Genomic DNA, 15,219 nt, shown 5'->3' on the forward strand with positions numbered 1-15,219 from the left:
CATTTGGAAGTCTGATGGTTTTTACAATAAAAATATTAAGAATGATTATCCTAAGTTGCAGGTTTTTCTGCAGTAGGAGTGACTGGTATTCTTTCCCCCTTTACACGTGATGTTGGTCTACCCAGTGTTATGTTTAACTTAGAGAATAACATATATACTGAAAATCTGCAAATATTTTATGTTCTCAGACATTCATGTTTTAAATGTAATATATTGTTTTACAAAACACAAGACTGGCAACCTGTTTAAAAAAAAATAATACCTACATGTGAAAAAACACATTTAGAAATTTTTAAAAATTGTGAATACAAGTTGTCGTTTAGCGTGTAAGCAAGTTGCTGAAACCGAGACGGGTTCATTTCCTTCCAGCAGGCCAGCTCACGGACATCATCCCAATTTCCGTAACTGCCCCTGTCCTTGAGGAGTCTGTGCCTGCACGACCAGGTTACTGTTTGCACACAGTAGTCTTTGAGGTTTACGTCATAGGTGCTGTTCGTGAACAATGAAATAGGGCTACAAATGCACAACTCAACATTTTTATGTAGGAAATACTTAAAATGTCAGATTATATCAGCTGTTGCGGTGATTGAGTTTAAATATCCCTGCAGGGTCAGGAACAAACCAGCTCTCCCATAAGTCGTTGTGAACACTAGGGAAGTCCCAAGGTTTGTGTCTTCCATTCCAGTGGAGTAATTTTGCTTCCTGCAGAAAGTGCTCGGAATATCTGGTATCTGGATTCCAGCCTTCATGGTGTTTAGAAGAAAATAAGAGGCTTGTTAGAAAGTAGAATTTTTATATTGAAAATTGAATACAAGTCCATTATTTAAGAAACTAAGCAAATCAAAAAGTATGTAAGAATTGACCACCCTAAATCTCCAAAATAACCACTGTTAAGAGTTTCTCCTGAAATCCTTCCAGTAACATTCTAACCTGTATATGTGTGTGTGTGCGTGTGTGTGTGTGTGTGTAGTATAGCACATGTAGAATGGATAGAGAATTATTAGTTTATAATTGTTTACTTACTGAGTTCCTTATTAAGACTCTCCAGGTTGTCTCTGTCCCTTCACTGACATGAGCGAACACCGAACAGTGTGCACATTTGGCACATGTCTACAGATCCGTTGGGTAAATTCTTGTAGATGGAATCGCTAGACGGAAGGGTGCGTGTCTTACATTTTTGATAAGAGATTGCCGGACTGTCCCCAGAAGAACTTGTGTCAGTTTCCCTCCCGCCAAGAGTTTACAGGCGTTCTCCTTTCTCCACATTTTCCCTCAGAACGGCAACGTCTTCCTGTAATGATCTTGCTTTTACCAGATGGAATGCGAAGAGTAAGACGCACTTTCCAACACAAAGCTCTCCCCGTTGGAATGTTATTCCTCTCATAAGGAATCACTTAGAGATGGTGCGTTTACCCTAATACTGCCATTGCTCAGCATGTTTTTAGCATATCTCTTCCAGAAGTGCGTTATGAATGTAATCTATTATTTTTTTTTTTTTTAGTATTCTCTATGGTGTTAAATTTCCTTTCTATGAAAGAGAATTTGACATTTTTTTAAAACTGAAAATCCCTTAAGAGAGGGTGAGTAGCTGGAGTTGTGTGTTAGTCTCTCTTAACACATGATGCAAGAAAGAAAAAACAAAAGCCCATCTCCTACTATTCATAACCCAGCTGTGAAGGCAGTCACAGAAGAGGAGGGGGGTGCTTCAGGTTATGGGACCATAACTGGAATAATTATCAACTTCCAAAGACTGTACAAAGGAAATGCTCATCTGGGAAGAAGCACCCTAGAGTCTCCACTCAGCGGGACATCATCTGTCCTCTCCATGGTCTGAGGACTCCCTGTGGGCTTGCAGTTTGCCTTTAATTAAATATAGGTCCTACATTTTTAAAATCTTAAGCCTACCTGCTTAGACCCAAACTGAATACCCAGTAGTGTTACATTGCTTTCTGCTTCCAAAACACCCTAAACCAGAATCATTTTTCAAATGATTTCTGGGTTGATTTACTTTGCAGACTTCCCTGATTCCCAAACCTTCAGGACAGATGTAGTCTCTGTTCCACAAAGAAAAATTATTCCTTTCCCCTTAGGAAGATTCTGCCCTTTCCTACTTACCAATTGGATAGTTCATAAAATGTGATTGAGACTCTGCAAGTTCATAGAACGCTCTAACCTTTTCATCTAAGTTTCACGTAACTATTCCTACACAACCTTTTTTATAGACCTACAACTTTGATGGGATTTTCTGTACATTCATTACAGGGAAACATTGACTTTTGACCTAACAGTGAACCCAACATTATTATAAATCAAACCAGATGGAACATTAATGTCCTGAACTTCCCTGTGTTGCTCCTGTATGCATACAGACGCTCAGGAAAGTTGAGGAAGATTCTCGTAATGAGGCAGAAGCAAATCTATACAGAATCATTAAGAAACAGGAACTCAGCTACTATAGTTTTATGTGTCCCTTTTTTTTTTTTTCTTTTTTTAAAGATTTCATTTGAGAGAGAGCACAAGCAGGGGGCGGGGCAAAGGGAGAAGCAAGTTCCCCGCCAAGCCGGGAGCGTGAAGTGGGCCTCCATCCCAGGACCCTGAGATCATGACCCAAACTGAAGGTAGCCACTTAACCAGCTGAGCCACCCAGGCAATTATGTGTCCCTTTTAAAAAGGGAGAGTAAAGGACATACCACATTGCAGGTTCTGAGAATTAGAAATAGTATTCACCTTTGTCACCAGAACCTAGCTCAGTCCTTGACGGTGTAGAAGGTACTTAGTAAATATACATCCATAAGCCATTGTCTCCAATTCTAAAATAATGCCCAAGTGTCTGAAAACGAGGATTTTTAATAACTTTTTTGGTAGCAAAGCCTAGATCCCACTCAGGGTATTGCATGACATAAATGTATGCATCACGGTGCTTTTTTTTTGAGGGACAGAAAGGGAACACAAGCAGGGGAAGTGGGGGAGAGAGAAACAGGCTTCCCACTGAGCAGAGAGCCCAATGTGAGCCTCGATCCCAGGATCCTAGGACCATGACCTGAGCTGAAGGCAGACTCTTAACAACAACTGAGCCACCCAGGCGCCCCTCACATTACCTTTTTAAAATTCAAAATCTGGGGCGCCTGGGTGGCTCAGTGGGTTAAGCCGCTGCCTTCGGCTCACGTCATGATCTCAGGGTCCTGGGATCGAGTCCCGCATCGGGCTCTCTGCTCAGCAGGGGACCTGCTTCCCTTCCTCTCTCTCTCTGCCTGCTCCTCTGCCTACTTGTGATCTCTGTCTGTCAAATAAATAAATAAAATCTTTATAAAAAAAATAAATAAAATAAAATTCAAAATCTTTCCCATTTCTAAACAGTTCTGGCCCAGTGCTTTTGGCTAAGGGATTGTGGCCATGTGTTTGAATGAATGTGACTGTCTTCTGCATCTGGCTCTGTGCTAAGCAATTTACAAGTATTAGGTGATTTATTCCTTATAAAAACTTTATAAGGTTCTATTAGAATCAGTTTACAAATGGACAACTAAGGCATAGGAAGATTGAATAATTTGCCCAACATAGGTAATAGCAAAGTTGGGATTCCAGTCCATATCACAGAGCCTGCACTCCCGCAGTGAGGAATGAATAAAAGACTCACATGGTACACAGTCAGGAAACAACTTCTTAAAAGAGAAGCTGTGAGCCGTCTAAATACATCATAAGCCATTACGCTAATTTGTTTGGTTTTGCCCACTGCAGGCTACTGCAAGAGGGCAATAAAGGCAAGTGAAAAAGTTCTGACAGCGAAAGTTCTATTTTAACAATAGGTGATGTTTACTGAGCACATACTCTCTCCTAAGCGTGAATCTAATTGCTTCCCATGAATTCCTAGAAGCATACCTCTCAGGCCATTTCTATCAGCTGCATTTGTAGAATCTGAGCAACGGAAGGTTAAATAATGGATCACCTCCAAGATCACCTGGAGGATCTGCCCTGAGGAAGCTGGTGTTACAGCGCACTCTCCTGCTCTTGGGGCTCACGGGTCTATAATATGCGTATTTGTGTTGTCTCCCTAAAATACTCACCCAGGTGCCTTATATGCCACAGGGGGTTGATTGCAGAGTATTTCCCATGAAACACAATCAGCATTGGGGACGTGGCCACCCCACCTCCCAGGGAGCTGCTGTAGAGATTTTCCCTAAGAAATGGAATAGAAAAGCAACATTTGGCCTCGAGGCGCACAGACTCAGGTAAAGTAGCATCTTCTAATTTTGAAAGATGCAAGACCATCTCCCACTATATAATAGAAAGACTATAGTCTTTCATTGTCCCTCAACTTTTTATTTTGAAAATTGTCAGACTTACACAAAATTGTAAGAATACCATGAATTCCCATCTAATTCATCTACACTCCCAGCATAGCGTTTTGCCATTTTAATTTTCAGCCTTTTTTAATGGCAAATATAGATCCAATTCCAATCCTACTAATTATATAGAAGACCTACTTACAAATTCAAGGTTATCATGATATTTTTAAATATCCAGATAAAAAAGATGGACAGGAAATACAATGACATGTTTAATAGTGGTTTTGTTAGAGGGTTTTTTTTTTCTCTTTTAAAACTTCGATAAAAAATGCTACATTTTTAAAAAATTCAACCTTCAAAAACAAAGTTGAGTTTATAAAATAAGTCTTAAAAACAAGTCTACATAAGAAGGAGACCCTCAGCTGAAATAAATGATTTTCAGTGGAGAAGGTTCACTAGGCTTCTGGAAGAAGACTTTACATTATTAATTCATTAGAAAAATGTTTGCATAATAAGATTCTGCAGGATCCTGCTTCCGCTGACATACCATCTGTGATTAGATTGTCTCTCGTCCCCATTCTTTCTCATCAGTGCCTCTGTAAGAAAATCTAAGATGTCCGTGAACTATTTCTAACCCGAGTTACGCCTAGAAAACTAACTGAACCATTGTGTTGCCAAGCATGGAAGGTGGCAGACGGATCTACACATACTCCACATTTTTTTGCATCCACTTCTCCAGTTGTTTGGTGATGCGCTGGTGCTTCCATTCCGTCATGTTGGCCACAATCACACCCGGATTGAACGAGCAAGTGCTGGGGCTTATGCCAAGGTCTTTTATCGTCTTCTTCCTGTAGTCCAGGTAGCCCATGTATGTATTCTATAAAGGGACAGCATATGCTTTTGACCAAATCTTTCGTTTCTGGAAAGTAATCATTTTCTTGAGACCACCGTGCAGTATCTGGGTTTCCTGCTAGGTCACCGGCCACTTCCTAGTGTCCCTGCTGGTTTTCTCATTTCCCCAGCCTCACTGCCAGCACCTGTTTCCGTCTCTAGAACTGACTCCCGGGACAGCCTCGTGGCTCCAAATACTGTCTGCAGAGCCAGCCCTGTTGTCTCCGGACTCCCAGCTCCTGCCACATCTGCCAACGCTGTCCCCTGGGGGCTTAACACGGCAGCTCCCCGTACATCCAAACACGGCTCCCAGTCCTGTCCCAAACCTGCTTCCTCATAACCTGCCACAACTCGGTTCCTGGCAGCTCTGTTCTTCCAGGTACTTAGGCAAAAAACCCAGGGTCGTTAGGATCTCCGTGGCTCCTGCTCATTCACTTTTCATCCAAATCTGTCAGCAAGCCCTGTTGGTCTCGTCTTCCAAACCACACCGCCAGCACAGCTACCTTCCCTGGTCTGGGCTGTCATTACCACTCAGGGTTTCTGCAAGTTTCAACTCCACTCTGTCTCTATATCCCTCATCTGCTCAAAGCCTCTCTGGTGGCTTCCCATCTCAGAGTAAAAGCCGGGGTTCCTAAAATGGGCTGCCACACCCTGTGCCATCTGTCCCCACTGTCATTACCTTTCTAACGACTCTTCTCGCCCCGCTTTCCTCTGCCACACTGATCTCCTTGTCTCTTCAATGAAGAAAGATACACTTCTGTCTCAGGACCTTCGAACATACTCTCACCTCTTCTTGGAAGGCTTTTCCTCTAAGTATCTGCTGAGGTGGTTCCCTCAGTACTTTCAGGTGCAGGCTCAGGGACACCACCTCAGGGGAGCCTTCCGTGATCACCCAATTTAAAATACAGCTCGACCTGCACCCTGGTCCTCTCTTAAATACTTCATTTACTGACTGTCTCTTCCCACTAAAATGTAAGCTACACAAAGGCAGAAATTTTCATTTGTTTGCTGTATCACTGGTACCTAAAACTGTCAGGCACATAGGGAGTTGCCGAATGGATGTGCCACAAGGCAAGACACAATTGTTTCATGCGCACGGGCTGTCCTAACCCTCCTCCGTGTGATGCTCAAAGTAACGGAACTAACGAAGACACTCGAGCACTTTCTGGGTGTCAGGCAGTTTCTGGGAACTTTGCACACACTACCTCATTAATTGCATCCAATCCCTTTCCATGTATTAACTAATTTAATTCTCACAATCGCTCCACGAGGGAAGTACTCTTCCCACCTCTGTTGGAAAATGGAGGGAGAAGACGATTGGTAAGTAACTGGCCCAGGGTTTCAAGCTAAGTGATGGATCCGAGGTTTCGACCATATCAGAGGTGGCCTGAAAGCCTAGGCCTCAAAGTGTGTCACATCTCTATTGTCACACATAAAAATGACTTCCTGGAACGTTTTTTTGGAGAACAGCATGTGATTCTGAACAGCACCAAAAGCCGTCCTTTTGGCTTTAGGATTCCATATAGGTTCATCTTTCCTCATTTCTTCCAGAGTAAGGAGCTCTTTCACCTTGAGGAAAATCAGTATTTTTCCTCTATTGCAAGTGGGGGGAAAAGTGGTGATCACTACTCTGAAACTAGAACCCAAAGTGCAGGGAGCCTCTTAGAGGAAACCCCCCATCTTGGGCAGAGAGTGTGGTTCCGGCCACCTACAGAACCAGGGTCCCTTCTGGAGCATTACTACAGCCTAGAACTTGTGCGTCATGGTATCCCATTGTGGCTCACAAAAACAGAACAAGACAGGTACTGTTCTTGCCGTGTTTCAGACTAAGAGAGCGGGACTTGCAGGGTCGTCCTGCCCCAGCCTCGGTATGCAGGGAGCTAGGGTGGACCGGGCAGCCCAGGCCCCTCCTGGGAAGGGTTCTCCCAGGTTAGATTATGATGAACTGTGGGAAGGGAAGGGAGGAGAGCAGCAGGGTGAAGACAGGACCTCCGAGCAGCGAGCCCACCTGCAGCCCCACAAATCTGTTCATGTCCTGAGCGGAAGGCAAATCGCAGTCCCCCGAGAAAGCTGCCGCGTGGCCCAGGGCCAAGGTGGTGTCATAGAGTTCTTGGATATCACCTGAATTTAGAAACACCAAGAGTTAAAATATTATAGCATTTGTTTTAGAGCTAGATAGAGCCTTAGAACATCAGGCAGGCCCCGATTTTGCTGTGGAGGAAAAGTATGGGATCCCAATTTCAAGCGGCCTGAAGATCGACTTGATCACCCGGCTTGTCTCGGTTCAGAAAGCCATTGGATGGTAAGCTCGGACCCGCACTGGGCCAACTTCTTCACTTCGGTTGCCATGTGGCTTCCACACCTGCGCTCATCGTATTTGCACATGGGAGACAGCAACACTGAAACACCCAGACGGAGCTCACTCCCCAGAGTGTCATCAGGGAGACTTTATTACCCTACATTTTAGGGATGCAAAGAAAGGGAAGGCTGGGTTATTTATAGCTGACTTGGACAGAGTAGCTCCCAGGTCGGCTGGATACTCCAGGGAAGTGAATATCCACACCTGTCTTCAAACTATTCCCAAACCTCTAACCCTCGATTCTCCCCACTTGAGTACACACGTCAGAATCACTGAGCACCTCGCTGTTTGGAAAATGAAGGGGGCAAGTCACTCATTCTACTTATCAGCCGCTCCTGTTTGTTCTTGGCAGTCGGCAGTATACCTTGTACAATGACGTCGTCGTCCAAATAGATGACTTTCTCATGTTGATGGATAAGCAGGGGGAGATAAAATCGAACAAAGTTCAGCTGTCAAAACAACAACAGAAGTGATGGTGGGCCTCAGCTCAACTCCAGGTGCAGAGCAAAATCCAACAGGATGCAGAGATGCCTCAGTGGCCAGGGATGGGGTCCCGGGGCCACAACCTGAGCCGGCAGATCAGCGCCCTCCTAGATCCGAGCCCTCAGCTGTGGAGACGGTGACGGGACACTTCCCCCCTGTGACTGGCTACAGCGGCAGTCAGAGGCTTCCTTCCTGGTCTGTCTTTCAGGCCACAAATTGCCTGTTGTCCTCTACACTCGTAATTGGACTGCTGTCAACTAAATCAGCCTCATGCACATGCACACACGCATGCATGGGCACGGGCACAGACACGTCCCGGCCACAAGTTCAACCTCTTAGCTCCGTGGACCAGAAAAAAAGTCAGACAAGCATGAGCTTGGGTGGGACTCGTGTAGTTTTATTAGCTGCACCATTTAATCCAAAAATCCCATCTCAGCTCACACTGCAATAATAAATATAAGGGATTGGGGAAAGAGCATGTCATCAAAGGGCTTAGAATTCACTACCTTTTTGAGGATGGATTTCAGTAACAATTACGTGTAGAAAGTGGCTGCATTTTCTGTGAATCTGCCATCAATACTACTCTTTATGCAAGAAAGAGTCCCTTTGGTAAGAACTCTTGCAGTAAAATACCTTAAGATTCCCAATGCCAGGGAAAACAGTGGGTATCTCCTGAAAATATCTTAGTTGAACCTATGAGGTATATAATCTATCACGCTACTGTTTTTCCTTAGCCACTGGGATACCCTGGGCTGAATTTAATGTCCAGTTGCCGTACACAACAGCCTGTGGGTTGGGAATATTTTTTCCTGGCCTCACTGTTTGGCCCCAACCCCCACCCCCACCCCTACAAGCATATTCACATACATAAATGCATCCTACATTTTCTTACACTTCATTTCTTCTTGAATAGTTTCATTATATTTATGTAAACCATCTTAAATTCTTCTGGAGCAGGTAGCTTATAAATTTTAAGTAACCAGAGCTTGGTGGAGATCTAACACTGCTTCAAAAATATTCCATCCACATCCCAGTGGCTGGTGCTCCACACTGAGCAAGAGTCTCACCAAAGACTGTCCCCAGCACATGCGTGTTTCCTACTTACAGGCTGGAGCAATTCAGGCCTTGATGAGTCTGGTCTAATCTTCCCTTTGAGGACTATAGGGTTGAATTCCACGATTTTAAAGTTTATTTCTCTTAGTTTAGAATGTTCGATCCATTTTCTAAAGAGAGGATAAAAAAAAAAGAAAGAAAGAAAGCTCTAGTTGCTTTAGAGTCAATCTGTTGCCTCCTTAGAAGGTTAAGAATAAAATGTGTATAACTTTAGTAGAGTTTATCTATAAATCCTTCTGATTTTTTTTTTCCCCTCAGTCTGGCCCGGCTTCAGATCTTTCCTCTTTTTTACTTTAATTCGCATAACTCTGCAAAGGAAATGAAGCAAAATAGTAATAATCAAATATCTCCCCAGATCCACATAATCTCCACAGGAAACTGGAAGAACAAAAATGTTCCTGCCATGGGCTAACAGATTTATCAAGTTATGAAGCAGGACATTCAGAATCTTCTACTCGATGGAAGTCATTCTCACTCTGCTGTTTGGACTCCAAGGATGATTTGAAGTTATCCTTGTCTCTTTGTCTCTGCCTCTCACTGTTCGCCACCTGTCCTCGCCTCCCACCCTCCCCTCCCTGTCCCCATCCTCTCCCCTCATGTTCGCTCAGTCTCACACAATGTGTGACTATCTTTTATCCAATTCATAATACAATTCTTGGTAGAAATTCTCTCAAAATACAATTGTCAATGACTCAAGTCACACATGGTAGTGTTTGTTTTTGCTCAAATATCGACAAAAGAGTTGATCTTCTGAATAGCATTTAGATCTGCAAAATTTGAACCATAAAACCAGTCATTTACACAATGTTTTATGTCAATTATGTATCTTTTTTTTTTAAGATTTTATTTATTTGGCAGACCAAGATCACAAGTAGGCAGAGAGGCAGGCAGAGAGAGAGAGAGAGAGAGGAAGGGAAGCAGGCTCCCTGTTGAGCAGAGAGCCTGATGCGGGGCTCGATCCCAGGACCCTGGGATCATGACCTGAGCCAAAGGCAGAGGCTTTAACCCACGGAGCCACCCAAGAGCCCCATATGTCAATTATATCTCAATAAAACTGGAGGTGAGGAGAAGTCATGTCAACAAGATAGACGATCCAACTGAAACACTGGCAAGTACTCAAGCAACTTCTAAGTGGCCAAGAAATGTGGGAAAAATAGTGCTCAGACTCACTAGATATAAAGGGATTTCAAGGTAAACCACAATGAGATAGCCCGGACACCTGTCGGAATGGCAAAGTTAAAAAGACTGACCACACCACGTTGGGGTGGTGGTTGTTACGGGGGCTATGTTTACTTTGTGATGACTCACTAAGCTGCACACAGGATTTGTGCAATATTCTGTTTTTGTGTTTTACTTCAATGAAAAGAGGGTTTTTTGTTTTTAATTCTTTAAAACAGGGGTAGTGAGCTACACAACAAGAGGTGGGAGACAGTGCCTGCTCAGAGTCCTGGAGTTCATGCCTTTTGTTCGAGTACAAACCCTTGCTCCGAACATATTACACATGCTACGCTTTGGGGTTTGGTTATCTGGTTTTCATACCCACTGAGAATTACACGGCTGTTAACAGCAGGCTAAGGGAACAATATGCAACAATAGATTATAAGAAAAGTGCGATATGAGACAGAAAATCTAGAATGTATACATAAACCCTCAAAACCCACAGGAGTCGAGGACCATTTAGATTAGGAGCGAGTGTTTTCCATATCTCAGTACCTCCTATTCATGCTAGGACTTAAAAATCTAATTGTAAAAATCATACATAAATACATTTCCAGGGAGCCTGGCTAACTCAGTTGGAAGATCTTGATCTTGGGGTCATGAGTTCAAGCCCCACATTCAGTGTAGAGGTTACTAAGATAAATAAACTTAAGAAAAATAAATGCTTTCTTTTTTCCTTTTTTTTTTTTTTTGATATTTTATGTACTTGAGGGACAGAATAAGTGAGAGAGCAGGAATCGGGGGATGGACTGAGAGAAAGGGAGAGGCAGCAAGGAGCCCACAGTGGGGCTGGGATCATGACCTGAGCTGAAAGCAGATCTTAACCAACTGAGTCACCAGGTGCCCTTATTCTCTTTCCAAATAATAGAAATAACACTTGAAATACCTTGAACTTCCCTTCATTACTGATCTCCCCAGTCCCTCCATCCTCCCCAGAGATAGCCATTATTAACAGATGGAGATCTTTGGGGCCTTTTTTTTTTTTTTTTTTTTTACAGAAACACATATATGTACACGTACACATTTATAGCTTGGGTTGGGTTTCTTTTTAAGAATTTTTTAAAAATTTTTATTTATTTATTTGGCAGAAAGAGAGAAAGAAAGCATAAGCAGGGGAGTGACAGGCAGAGGGAGAAGGAGAAGCTCTCCTCACTGAGCGGAGAGCCCAGCATGGGGCATCTGATCCCAGAACCCTGGGATCATGACTTGAGCCCAAGGCAGATGCTTAACTGAATGAGCCACCCAGGTGCCAACCCCCTTTTTTAAGATTTTATTTTTAAGTAATCTCTACACCCAGTGTGAGGCTCAAACTCACAACCCTTATATTAAAAGTCACATGCTAGGGGCGCCTGGGTGGCTCAGTGGGTTAAAGCCTCTGCCTTCAGCTCAGGTCATGAACACAGGATCCTGGGATCGAGCCCCGCATCGGGCTCTCTGCTCGGCAGGGAGCCTGCTTCCCTTCCTCTCTCTCTGCCTGCCTCTCTGCCTACTTGTGATTTCTGTCAAATAAATAAATACTATCTTAAAAAAAAAAAAAAGTCTCATGCTCTACTAAGCCAGCCAGGTACCCCTGGTTTTTTATTTTTAAAGCTATAAACTAAATGTTTTTGTGCCCTCCCCCATTCATATGTTGAAACCTAATCCTCAGCGTGATGGCATTTGGAGGTTTGGTCTTCAGAAGGTGTTTAGGTCGTGAAGGGTGGGGCCCTCATGAGTGGAATTAGCGCCCTTACAACAGAGACCCAGGAGAACTCCCTTAACCCTTCCTCCACAGGAGGACAAATGCAAAATGCTGCAAAAATGCAACCCTCTCTGAACCAGGAAGCAGGCCCTTACCAGACGTGGAATTGGCAGGGGCCTAGATCTTGGGCTCCACAGCCTCCAGAACTGTGAGAAATACATTTCTATTTTTGTAAACCACCCAGTCTGGGACATTCTGTCCCAGCAGCCTGAATAGATAAGACATTCGTAGAACGGTCATAGCATATGAGATATACTGCAACGTGTGTCTCCTACTGGCCAATAGATCTTTGGCAGTATACCCACATTGCCTTCTTTCTCTTCTAATAGCTCAGTCATACTCCATAGTTTGTTTCAATATTCTTCTATTGATGGACATTTAAGCACTTAGCAATTTTTTTTGATATTTCATATAATGCTGAAATTAACACTGTTGCACCTATATTTTGATAATATTAGAATTTCTGTACCAGATTCCGAGCAGTGGAGATGGTATGGTGAGTCAAACTATACATGCATATAACATTTTTTTATAAAATTTAAATTCCAGTTAGTTACCCTAAAGTGTAATATTAGTTTCTGGTGTACACTCTAGTGATTCAACACTTCCATACAACACCTGGTGCTTATCACAAGTGCACTCCTGAATCCCCATCTTCTGTTTTGCCCATTCCCCCGACCCACCTCCCCTCTGGGAACCAGCAGTTTGTTCTCTATAGCTAAGAGTCTGTTTCTCAGTTTGTCTCTCTCTCTTTCTTTTTTCCTTCGCTCATTTTTTTTCTTACATTCCACATATGAGTGAAGCTATATGTTATTTGTCTTTCTTTGACTTATTTCACTTAGCATAATACAATCTAGCTCCATCCACATCATTGCAAATAGCAAGATTTAATTCTTTTTTTCTGGCTGTATAATACTCCACTGAATGCACACATCCCTTCTTCTTTATCCATTCATCTGTCCATGGACACTTGGGCGGCTGCCTTGATTTGCTGCTATAAAAGGAGGACTGCATGTGTCACTTTGAATTAGCATTTTTGTATTTCACAGGTGATACCCAGGAGTGCAGTTACTGGATTGCAGGGTAGTTCTACTTTTAACTTTGAGGAAACTCCATACTGTCTTCCACAGTGGCTACAGCAGCTCAATGCATATAAAATTTTATTAGACGTTGCCATGTTGCCCTCTCAAAATACGTTACCAATTTTACTAAGTGTACATTGTTTAACTAAGGGATAGGCATGTGCATTTTCTTGCACTGGACTTTGTCCTATTTAATTTAAACCATCTTGATGTGTGAAAAATTATGTCATTGTCATTTTAATTTGCATTTCCCTGTAATACAGAATACCTTTTCATGTTTGTTGACCACTTGGGTTTTTTCTTCTGTAAATTGTTTGTTGGTATTCTATGCTCATTTTTCGACTAGATGCTTGTATGTTTAAAAAATTTTTTGTAAGAATTCCTTTTATACTTTGGAGATTAATCCCTCATCTATAATACATGCTGAAAATATTTGGCCTAGTTTATTGTATAACTAATTTCACTTACAGTGTTTTTCATCTTTTAAAAGTTTTTAGAGGTATCTGGGTGGCTCAGTCATTTAAGTGTCTGCCCTCAGCTCAGATCATGATCCCAGCGTCCTGGGATTGAGGCCCAGGTTGGGCTCCCTGCTCAGTGGGGAGTCTGTTTCTCCCCCTCTCTCTGCCACTTCCCTGGCTGATGCTCTCTCTCTCAAACAAGTGAAATCTTTAAAATGGGCAAATAAATACATAAATAAAGTTCTTGTCACTAATTCCAACACCTGGGTTCTTTAAAAATAAAAAGCAAATCAATAAATTAATAATGTTTTAAAATATTAAGCAGTAAAATTTGTCCATTTTGTTCTTATGATTTTTGGGCTTACAGAGTCATTTTCCATAGCAAAGCCTGCATTTTTTAGAATACTTTAAAATTTGATTTTCTGTTTATTTCTTCTAAATCCATTTCCAACTTGTTTTTTTAGTGTGTTGTATGATAGGAAACAGATTGCTTAGCAGTTCAAAAATTATAATTAGTGATGATCCGGGTCATAGTGAAATGATATTATATTAATATCCTCCCAGGCTAAGAAAGCAGAGAAAAGAGACACCATTTGAGAAAGAAAGACTTCCACATAACCTGCTTAAGGAATGCAATTCTTTAGTTCATTAGACAATTCACTTCCGCAGAATGATGCATTGCCCTACCAGATTAATGAGGCTTTGCTGTAACTTCCCTAGCGAGGCAATACATTCATCAGGTCACCAAGTTAATCTCAAATGAATTCAAATGACATTTATCAAACCCAAAACACAAGGAAATCCATTTAAGGAAAGATAAAAAAGATGAAAAAGTAGAAAACTCCAAAGTCTATAGGGCACAAATTACCGGATTCGAGATAGTGTGTTCCGGAGTCCAACAACATAGAAGAGAATGTTGGCGTCTGTGTTGCTGTAGATGCTGTTGATGGCAGCCATGGTGGCACCCATTCTCCCTGCCGCGGCACAAATCACCACAGGAATCTCCTCCTCCATTTCCTCAGGAGGCTCAGAGTCATCATCTGGACACATCAAAATCAGTGCCTTAGAACATGAAGGAATTTCAAAGTAGGGCCAGTTTAAATTGTGTTCCACACTCCTGGCGGAAGACAGCATAGTGTGGAAGAGACTGCCAACTGTTCTCCAACACCCAGTCTCCTCTTCTCTTAGAACGACAGAATTTTACCTGGCACATTGCCAACCACAAAGGATCTGTTTCTCAGATTCCCTTGCAAGTCTGTGTGATCAAGTTCAGACCAACGGCAGGTTAGTGCAGGTGTGTGGGTGACTACTGGGTTTGCCTTTGAAAGAAATGTGCTGGCCTCCTCTCTTCCCTTTCCCCTTCCCATTGTCTGGAATGGGGATACGATGACAGGACTTCGGGCAGCCATCTTGGACCACCAGATGGAAGCTACCTATGGAGGACACCAAAACCCTAAGAGAGAAGGAATCTTGATCGGGGTCACTATGGAACAGACACATCACACTTTCACCTGAGAGCAAATAAACTTCTGTTTTGCTTCAGGCACTATTATTTTGGAGCTCTCTGACAGAAGCCAATCAGATAGCCTAA

The 15,219-nt window shown here is 42.7% G+C and overlaps 1 protein-coding gene across 1 annotated transcript in view; it reads right to left on the bottom strand.

The window, feature by feature from the left end:
- Positions 1-411: 411 nt before the first annotated feature.
- Positions 412-15,219, bottom strand: part of GLT8D2 (glycosyltransferase 8 domain containing 2) — a 36,560-nt gene continuing 21,752 nt past the window's right edge. The window contains exons 4-10 of the mRNA XM_032836496.1: positions 14,497-14,668; positions 9,122-9,239; positions 7,898-7,982; positions 7,183-7,295; positions 4,994-5,160; positions 4,062-4,174; positions 412-743 (exon numbers count right to left, since the gene is read on the bottom strand). Coding sequence (XP_032692387.1) covers positions 571-743; positions 4,062-4,174; positions 4,994-5,160; positions 7,183-7,295; positions 7,898-7,982; positions 9,122-9,239; positions 14,497-14,668 — 941 coding nt within the window. The 3' untranslated portion in view covers positions 412-570. The remainder of the gene's footprint in view (positions 744-4,061; positions 4,175-4,993; positions 5,161-7,182; positions 7,296-7,897; positions 7,983-9,121; positions 9,240-14,496; positions 14,669-15,219) is intronic.

Source organism: Lontra canadensis, unplaced genomic scaffold, assembly GCF_010015895.1.
Source record: "Lontra canadensis isolate GAN:19392208 unplaced genomic scaffold, GSC_riverotter_1.0 scaffold93, whole genome shotgun sequence".
Taxonomy (NCBI): domain Eukaryota; kingdom Metazoa; phylum Chordata; class Mammalia; order Carnivora; family Mustelidae; genus Lontra; species Lontra canadensis.